Source organism: Octopus bimaculoides, chromosome 13 (assembly GCF_001194135.2).
Source record: "Octopus bimaculoides isolate UCB-OBI-ISO-001 chromosome 13, ASM119413v2, whole genome shotgun sequence".
NCBI classification, from domain to species: Eukaryota; Metazoa; Mollusca; class Cephalopoda; order Octopoda; family Octopodidae; genus Octopus; species Octopus bimaculoides.
Window position 1 is genome coordinate 1,586,421 of NC_068993.1, and position 10,771 is coordinate 1,597,191.

General features: G+C 37.5%; 1 protein-coding gene across 1 annotated transcript; it reads right to left on the minus strand.

Moving 5' to 3' along the window:
- Positions 1–1,777: 1,777 nt before the first annotated feature.
- On the minus strand, positions 1,778–9,883 carry LOC106868061 (thiol S-methyltransferase METTL7B). Its single transcript, XM_014913170.2, has 2 exons — positions 8,921–9,883; positions 1,778–5,122 (listed from the first exon to the last, which is right to left on the minus strand). The coding sequence occupies exons 1-2, from the start codon at positions 9,458–9,460 to the stop codon at positions 4,892–4,894; spliced, it is 771 nt and encodes a 256-aa protein (XP_014768656.1). The 5' UTR covers positions 9,461–9,883; the 3' UTR covers positions 1,778–4,891.
- Positions 9,884–10,771: the final 888 nt, after the last annotated feature.

Below are 10,771 nucleotides of genomic sequence, written 5' to 3' on the forward strand. Positions count from 1 at the left end.
CCATCTAACAACCACACATCTTCCTTCTACCTCCTTCACACCTCCACCGTATACTTCATCCTTAAGATCCATAAGATCCTGAAAACACCAGCCACTCCATCATCTATACTTGTAACTGCCCCACACAACTTATCCTCTCCTACCTCGACACTCTCTTTCCCTCCAACATCCAGCCATGCTCTCTGCCTCTTCTACTCTCTTCTCGTCCCTTGGCCCCCTCCCACTACATTTTGATCATGGACACCAATTCTTTATAAATTGTCAACCTCCACAATGAAGGCCTCCATGCCAACTCCAAAACACTTCCTTCTGCATCACTCTTCGTCCAAGCACCTCTACCCTCCTTTGTCTACCACACCCTCTCTGCACTCTTAATAATTTTCCTTTGTAGAAAAGATCTATGAACAATTCCTGGAGTGACTATTCTTTATCAAAACATTAACTTTGTAGTTTTGGTCTGTTTTGGCATCTGACTATGGCAGATATATGGTAAATTAAGCAATTTTTCAAAAAGTAACGGTACAATGTTTGTAGTTTCTGATTTTGAAGTGGATTTGATGTGTGAGTGTGGACGAGACAGAACCTTTTGTTAGAAACAACAGTTCAAATTAACATTCTGTCTCAAATATGAAACCAGTGTATGTTAGAATAAAGAAAACGAAACCTAATCTTTAATTGGACATAAATGTTTGAAGCAATGATTAAACGATACATGAGATGTTTATGCATACGCAGTTGTTTTGAATTCCATCATTTCTAGCTCAAGGCTAACTTTCTTTGAATATATTCCAACTTTCAAGCCCAATGGGAATTAACACGTACTTTAAGAAATTATTATCTCTTATATTTAATTGTTTATGTTAAGATTTTATTTACTCCATGTACCCAGACTTTGTGGACACCCTGTACATAGTATTGTTTTGAATATTTTTTTTACCATCTTTCAGTTTAAGGGAATGCTTTGTAACAGGATTTCTTTATGTTTCTCAAGGCTTTCCTCCAGTCTCTATTTGATTGTATTTTTTTATGACCCCATTATTAATGCTTTTGAAATAACTCAATCTTCATCCATGGAAAACGTTCATTCTGTTTATTTTTTTGCACGCTTCATGCTTCATGAAATTTCCTCTAAATTTAATGAATGGCCCTGTTTCAATCATCATATTGCAGCATAGACTCTGCTGAAATTCCTCTCTCCTTTTATTATATATACGTGCTTTTGAACGTAGCAGGGAACAGCTAGCATTTGGCCACTATTTGGATCCTGTTGTGTCCATTACTCTGAATGGTTGGTATTGGTGCAATTTGTCTCTTACTCAATCGTGTCACCTGTAGCATATACCTAAAATCACATGGGACAACCTGTTCTCAACCCCGTTTGAGCCTACTGCTCCTTATAAGAATTCACCTTTACCTCGTTTCGAAGTTTTTTGGTTCCAGACCTTTTAAGGTCTTTCCATTGACCACAGAAGACACAGCCAGTTCCAGCAACAACTCTGGACAACATCAGCTGAGACTGACCAACTTTGTCGTCTGCATCATCTCTCTACATACACAGCTCAGCAAGCAATTCACCCAGGTTCCAACACTTCATTATTCGTAAATTACTTCATCATGGATCAACAACGAATCTACAACCTGCATGAACACTTGTATCAACTGACCCAGGCAGCAGCATCACAGCCATGACTTCACGTACGATCTGTACCAGTAACCGGCTCAACATATTGTGATATTGGATATGAAGAAATATGAAAAAAAACAAGAAACACATGTGGAAGGGGTCATACCATTTATTGATTATTCTTTAAAAGGGATCAAAAAGAGAAAAAAGACAAAACCGAAAAAAGAAAAAAAAAAAATTAAGGAAAATTGCAGAGAATTGGAGAAACCTGCAATAAACTCCTTGTTCCTCTAAAAACGGTAAATGGGTGTCTTAAAATAGTAAGTAACCTCAGTTAATATTCAAAAAAGAGTGAAAACGAGAGAAAAATTGAAGTTGGTGGGGTGGGCTAGATTGATGGAAGGAGACAAGAGGAGGAGGAGGAGGAGAGAAAGAAACAAAAAAAAAATGCAAAATAAAAGTTGTAGGGGTGAAGTGAGAAGGTCGTTATTTAACCCTTGGTCACTCTCTCCCATTCAGCAGAATTATCCTCAAAAGATCATTCTTGCTGTGATTATCTCACATTTTTGGTGGTTATGGGACTGCCAGCACACACACCCACACACATAGAGAGTTCCGGGGGGGGGGGGATATTGCAATATAGCACAAAACAAATTTTGAATCTCAGAGGGTGAATGTTCTCCCAGAAAGGGCTGTGATTAGTATTTTTCTTTTCAGTGAGAGAACCTTCAAATTCACAGGCCCTGTCCAAGTTCCCTGGACCATATTTAAGCTCTTTGCACCACAGACAAATGTACCAGCTGCACCCCTTTCTTACTGGCTCATCATCATCATTTATGGTCTTCTTTCCACATATCTGGGGACACACGCATATATATTAATACATACATATATATATATATAGTTATATACAAATATATATATATATACATACATACACATTTATATACACACACAAACGCATATTTATAGTCATACATAGAAATATACGCATACATGTATGAGTGTATGTAAATATTTAAAAGTATTAAGAGAAGCAGGTAGCCCTATAAACATAGGGATTGCAGCATGAACAACACATGGAAGCCATTGCAAAACATACAAAGACAAACTACCATTTATTGTCAAATAGATGCATTGTCACGTGATCACTGGCAAAATCTCAATGCATCTGATCTATGAGTTTGTTCTATGTATGCTTTGTTTGGTTTACCCCTAAAACTCTGGTTTGAACTGCAACTGAACGTATGATGTTGAGATTGCCTACCAGAAGTGGCTATAGGTGGTTTCTCTTTGAGCAGGTAGATAAAGATTGAAGTAAAAATGAAAAGGCAAACTGTTTGGCATCACTTGAAAAAGACATTTAATTTAGAGAGAGAAGATAAATGATATAAAGAGTCTCTATCTAAATTAAATGTCTTTTTTAAAGTGATGCCAAATGGTTTGCTTTTTTATTTTACTTTAATCTCTATACATACATACATACATACACACATATATATATATATAGATAGATAGATAGATAGAAGCATGCATATATATGGAGGTTTTTCAGTTTCCATCTACCTAATCTACTCACAGGGCTGTGGTCAGCCCTACAATACAGTAAAAGACTATATATATATACACACACATATATACATTTAGGCCACCATAAATTATATATACAAATATATATATACATGCAAACACATTTATATATAGACATATCTCTCTCTCTTGTAGTGCAACCGAGCACAGTATACCATAAGTTCATTATTACACACACACGTATATTCTCGTTCACATAACATCTATATATATGTTATGTGAACGATAATATTTTGAAGACAAAGGTGTTCAGTATTTAATTTCATATATATATAAATATGTGTGTGTATGTGTAACTGATGAACTAAATACAATTTACATTAAAAATTTAGTTTATTTTGATCAAAATACCAGCATCTTCAGAGCAAAATTTTTGAATGCTGTTTGCTTGCTTTACTGCCTCTGACTGTCACTCACTCCCACTATGTCTCTTGTTTTACTCTTTTCCCCCTATTGTGGCTCATGAGACACACATTGCCTTTTATTAGAAGTACGAAGATATATATACACTTGTGTTCCAAAGTTGTTTGTTGTTTTTCCTATGTGGGTCGGTCGCTCTGGTTGGAAGCCCCAAACTATGAACACGACCACGCTGATCACTACCTCCCTATCAACTTAGCTTGGAATCTCTTATGGCCATTCTTGACACCATCGACCTTGTCCAGCACAAAGAATTCAGAGTTTAAATCCAAATTCATTTGAGCCCTACTATGTCACTTCTATATTTAGCACATCAAGCTCTCACCTAATGTCTGTATGCATACATACATATATATGTTGACCAACAAACTCACTGATAAGATGGAATGTAATTTTGTCAGAGACCATGTTGTAATCCATGTGATGAAAAATGTCCCCAAATAACAAATAATGTCTAACACTTTAGCATTTAAACTGACCATTTCTGGCCCAAATGTTCTTCCTGTTTTATATCCAAACTGACCACATCCAACCCCTTGCACCTACCCTACAATGCCATTATAAAATTGTACAAATGCACCATTGAAATCTCAAAGTGACAAGATATTCCATGATTAATTGAAAACAATGTGGATAAATAAGTTTTGTATTTGAATGTTAAAAGGGTTAAGTGAAGTGTCTGGATGTCTTTGGATGGCAGCCATGTGTCTCCCATGCTGCAATTATCATTATTTTAGCTCTAAGACACAGCCATAGACCAAACCACTTGCCTGATAAGTAAATCTCTAAAATCTCTCTCACCCTCACTCACTCACTCACTCACTCACTCACGCACTCACTCACGCACTCACTCACGCACTCACTCACTCACTCACGCACTCACTCACTCACGCACACACACACACACGCACACACACACACACACACACACACACACACACACACACACACACACACACACACACACACACACTTATATACTTAAATTATTAATTATTCTCTTCGTTTTCGTATCAGAATCTGTTTTGAATGAGATTGTGACTGTGTAAAGGTTGAAAGGAAAGTAGAGGTGGGGTACAGGCAGAGAAGAGAGACAAAGGCAAAATGGGAGGAGGAGGAGGATGAGGTACAGACAGACAGGAAGAGAGGAGGCAGTGGCAGAATGGGGGGAGGAGGAGAGATAAAGAAGGATAAAAGATGGAAAGACGATTGGAACAATAGAGAAAAAAGGGACAATTTATTAGAGATTGGAAACCATTATTTTGTGGCGCTGCCAACCAATGTTGTGCTTATCAGCGGCAGGGTATCAACAGTGACCTTAGTGTATTTTTGTGTAGCAAAACCAGTTGATTCCACAGTTTCCCAGGGTCGTCGAGTCAGGTGGCAGTTGCCAAACATGCACTTCCATGACCCATGCAGCAAAACTTGGAAAAACTTAATTGTAGAGCTGGTTGCCTCAACATGTTCCCAATATATGAAAATTCCACCCTGCAAGAAACAAAAAGAAATAAAATAATGATTTGCCACAAGGACAATGGATGAGAAAACATTACAAAGACAAGAACTGTGAAGGTTTGCACTGAAACTGAAAGTAAAATACAAAATATACACATTAAACAAAATTCTTTAGAATGTCTTTAGAATAGGAGGGAATGTCACTAAGGGGTCAATCAAATGACCCCACAGGCTCAGAATTACCTTGATAGCAGGTAGCCGCTTCCAGTTTCGATTTTCTGGTCAACAATGGTCCAATTCATTCAGGCTGTCCCCCCACCCGCAACTTTGCCCTCCATTTCACCAACTTTATTAGAAGCAGCACTTCTCTGTCTGCTCGATCCAGGTCTGCAGCTCCCACAAAGAACCAAACCTGCTCACCATCCAGGAACCTTCATAAATAGTGCAGCCTTTACATGACATCGTGTCCAGCAGGATATAACAGCCTAGTCTCCCTCGTATCATGATATATCCTAAAGAAGCAAGAGCATGTTGCATTATTATGAGATATTCTGTGGCTGGAAGAAATGATGGGATTATCCCAAAATGATTGCATGACCAATCTGGATTAACCCTTTAGCAATAAATTGTTTATACTCCTACAACACAAAAAAATATCTTAACAATTGTTTTTTGTACAATTCCTAATATTTAATTATAAAAACACAATAGAATTTTTAATCACTGAATGGTCATAGGGGCCCACTAAAGTAGAATTGGAATAAAGGGGGTTCATGGGGAAAAAAGGGTCGAGGACCCTAATCACAAATATGTGACTTGTCTCAAATGACACATTTACAAACACTACCGTAACCCAACTCCTAATTGATGAATCATCATCTATTTACTCCCATCATCCACTAATCCTTTTGATGCAAGCCCATTCTGAGATTACCCCTGATTCTAAGATATACATTTCTTGTTTTAAAGAGATCTGAATTAAAACCTTCCACCAAAATCTATGTTAATTTAAGTTCCAAATACAAATTTTAGAGTAGCAAGAATTACATTTTTCATAATAACATAACAGTTATTGTTCAAACTTTTATTTGATGACCAAGTTTGCCTCATAAAACTTGTCTGATGCTTCTTACTTTAAAATCGTATTTTTTTAATAATGTTCACCTGACATTTAAAACATCTCTTTGGTTCACTGCATGACCTACATAAAGATTGTATGAAAAACACGCATCCACTGAAATTACAATAAACTACATGTACACTACTACAATGTATGTGGAGAAACACACACACACACACAGACTTCAACATAAGCAGAGATATACACACCATCGCTGTATAAGCAGTATCAAAAGGTTTATGCTTCAAAGCATATTAGAATGATATCAGATATATCCAGTTCAGTATATTGAAGCACTGCTTTACTGTTAGGTGCCCTTTCTTCTATTAACCCTTTACCTGCTTTTCAAGTAAGGGGTTTTCTTTGAAGGTGCAAAATCAGTGGATGATTTGTTGACAAGAAAGGATAGCAATATCACTGCTTGTGGCTTAGTGATTTTCGGACAAGTGTGAATGTAAACACACACACACACACACACACACACACACACACACTGGGTTACTTTTGATTTCTGTCTACCAAATGTTACTTACAAGGTTTTAACTAATCCAGGTTAATATTTGTTATGATCGATATAATTAATGATGAAGAAACACAAAGAAGGAAAGAAAATGAGAGAAGAGAGAGAGAGAGAGAGAGAGAAGAGAGAGAGAGAGAACAGGGAGGAGAGAGAGAGAGAGAGAGTAGAGGGGAAAGAGAAAGATAGACTAAACTGCATACAAATATATTTGTTAAATTCTGGCGTTTCTTTTCATTATGGCCCACCATTTTGATAGAATGACAACTTTGTATATTTTAATTAGGCATGAACACCTGTGTCCATGGAGACAGGTGGGCAGACTAAGACACTGTTTTGTGTTGAATGTGAAGGCTATTGAATTCTTCACTTGTCTCAGTCGTGGAATTCATAGCAACTTTAGATGCAAAAAACTTGGATATGGTTAGTGCACATTATTTACATTTGATGGATATTTGTCCTCATCTTGTTTGTTGTTAACACAACGTTTCGGCTGATATACCCTCCAGCCTTCATCATGTGTCTTAGGGAAATTTTGAACCTGGGTTCTCATTCCTAAGTTTTTTTTCAATGTTATTATTATTATTATTATTATTATTCACTGCCTGGAATTGAACTTGGAAACTTGGGGTTAGTAGTCTGCGCTCTTAATCACTATGCCATATGCCCGTGGGCATAATAATAATAATAATAATAATAATAATAATAATCATAATAATAATAATAATAATAATAATAATATTGGAGGGTATTTCAGTTAACAAGAAACAAGATGAGGACAAATATCCGTCAAATGTAAATAATGTAAATAATGTACATAATTCCTCATTTCTTAAATATAGAACGATGGTCAGTGCAGTTGTGAACTCACTGGACCAAGGTGTTTGCTGCTGTCCATATATGAGCAGTAAGACAAAGGTTTCGGTCCTCAGATTATTAGTTCTTCTGCCTGGGGCCCCTGTGTGCCACCTGAACCTTTTTTTGATACCAGGACGTTTTGCAGGATTACGGTTCACCATTAGTTGGATTACAAATCCAATCAATGACTCTTGTCAGAAACTGGGATTTGTCTTGATTCTTGTACGATTTGGGAGTCGCAGTTTAGGATGTTTGGTGATGATGCTTGATTTTCTGAGTTAGATTCTGTGTGTCATACTCTCTTCTCTGAGGATCCAACTAGGGGGATGGCTCATGGTGGTCGAGCACATGGATCATGGCTCATGGTGGATGAGGAATCATATTGCAGAAATGGGGACTGAATGGAGGGTTGCATGGAGGGATGACCTGAGCAAATACCAACAAATGGTGGACCCCACAGCATGATGCAGCAGAACATGGCCCCTCCACACATGCCTGTCTTTTATTAAGAAACCTATCCAAATAAATCATAAAAGAACTTACATAGGCAAATAATTCCTACAGAACATGTATTCCACTCTCTGATATTGATTCATAAAAGTTGAAAAGGAGTGGTTATATGATCGGCTAGAAATAGCAGCCAAATTAGTGGCTTATGGCGATCTTGGTGTATAATGTTTTCTTTCAGCTATGTTATTAAAAACATTGCTATAGCAATAAAACTTTGAAAGCAACGAAGAAAATATTGTTGTAAAACTAGAATTCATAGACAATACTCGATTACAGAAAGCTCATAGGTGTAATTAACAGTGAAATGAAGTATTTTGATATAATTGAATCGCAAATCGAAAGTAGAAAACGAACGTTATTCAGAAAGATTGTTGAAATAATTGGCAAGCTTCGCAAAAAAAAAAAAAAAAAGATTAAAAAAATTTTTCTAAGGATATCAATAATTTTCGGAGAACATATTTTCCAATGTTTAGTGTATTTAAAAGTTAATTAGCTGTGTAGAAATATTAACAAATAATTAATAAAAGGTAACATTCCAAACGCTTTTGAGAATTCTTTTGTGACGCATCTGTTAAGTCGGAAGAATTCGGATATCGATCGTATAAAGGATTAGCAAGAAAATACACATAAAGATATAAATTTCTAACAAAGGAACAAAACCACAGTCTTAAAAGTGTTTAAATTTGATATTTTTTTAAACATACTCACAACACCCTATGAATTGGCGCTTCACCGAATGTACAGGTACCCTGCTGGATTTGAACTCAGATACGGTAATGCATTTTCTTCGAAACACACGCATTTACACTTATATGGAATTACTTACTTTCCGAAGGACTCTTTTTATTTCATTCAGAACCTTTTCCACATCTCCAACGGAACACAGACACATGGTAGATATAACGACATCGACGGTACCAGTTTTGATAAAAGACATGTCTTCGGCAGGCGAACAGTAGAACTTTTTGAGCGTCAGGTGCAGATATTTCTTTATGTTTTTCTTCACTGCCACTTCATAAATATCTTCAAGGTCCAGAGCATATACATTGCAGCCTTCTGGATAATGAGGGAAGTTCGCACCATCTCCGATACCGATTTCCAAAACGTCGAGATTCTCAGAAATTTCTTTCTTTTTCATGCGAAGAGGCTGGAAGAAGTTATCCAGTTCTTCTTTATGCTTCTCCGCTACCTTGCGCCAGTACTCTGCCATTACGTAGGATAGTAACCTTTGTCTGCAGGTATTTAAGGCTTGTTTGATGAGATTCGAAAGCATATAGACTAAAAGAATGATTCCAAATAATATAAGGATGAACATGGCAAATGGATTTGAAGAAATCCCAGCGTCTGTAGAGTCTTCTGAAGACATTTTGGGTGTGTTTTAAGAAGCAGAATAATCTTCAAAAGATATTTACAAAATTAGGGACAGCTTTTAACAGCGAACGAACGAACAACCGTTGGAAATGAAAGTTGAATCATGAAATGTAAATAAAGAAAACGCTGCTCTAAAAAAATTCTGATGATTTTGTTATGTGAACGACTGATAAAGTTGTGTTTATGAATTAAGATTCTCAGGCATTCTTTCTCATGGTTCCTACCCTCTCGTGAATGGAGTGCAGCCAATGGTTGTGCGTTGCCATTCAGAAGCGTTGCAGCAGATAAAAAAGGGGAAAGGCGAGACACAAATAAAATAATTTTCAAAACATTTCTCTTATATCAAGTATTTAGTTTTGGGCTGCAGGGCTAATTAGCCCTCTGCAGTTCGCACTGAGTGCAGCCTTTAAGCTAATTTCTATCTATCTATCTATCTATCTATCTATCTATCTATCTATCTATCTATCTATCTATAGGTCCTCCAGCATAACCACAGCCGCTTGGCTGAAACACATAAAAGAATATATCTAATATAATAAATGCGAAAACTAATTACTGTGTCAGCTTGTCACACTTTGACTCCCTCTCTCACTATTCAATGACACTTCATCGTGTTGGGGTAACAGTAAAAGGAGGCGCTGGGACAGGGAGGGCGGTGGCGAAGAGGGAGGGAGAGAGAGAGAGAGAAAGAAAGAAAATGAAAGGGTGAGAAAGAGAGACAAAGAAATGTAGGGAGAGTTGATGTTTCATTAAAAATAGTAGTGTTGATGGTGGGAGTATTAATGAGAGAGAGAGAAAGAGAGAGAGAAAGTGGATATGTGAGAGAAAGAGGGAGATGATATACAACTTTTTAGGACAGAAATTCCTGTGGTGAGCATATTGGAAACATTAAGAGAAAAGAAGGGGAGTGCCAAGAAAGTATTTTCTCTCTGAACAGTTGCAGTTATTTTTAGAATACTTTATTACAATGAAGAATTTGATACCAAATACTCCAAACATGAAATCTTTCGAGCGGGATCGTTTGCCAGTGCCCCTGGACTGGCTCATGTGCGAGCGACACCTGAAATCTTTCGAGCGGGATCGTTGCCAGTGCCCCTGGACTGGCTCATGTGCGAGTGACACATGACATCTTTCGAGTGGGATCGTGCCAGAGCCCCTGGACTGGCTCATGTGCGGGCGACACATGATATCTTTCGAGCGAGATCGTTGCCGGTGCCCCTGGACTGACTCTTGTGCGGGTGACACATGAAATGTTTGAGCGGGTTCGTTGCCAGTGCCCCTGGACTGGCTCTTGTGCGGGTGACAC

Coding starts and splice junctions, on each gene's coding strand:
- LOC106868061 (XM_014913170.2), bottom strand. CDS start 9,460: ATGTCTTCAGAAGACTCTACAGACGCTGGGATTTCTTCAAATCCATTT. Junction 5,123..8,920: donor TAAAAAGAGTCCTTCGGAAA/GTAAGTAATTCC, acceptor TGTTTCTTGCAG/GGTGGAATTTTCATATATTG.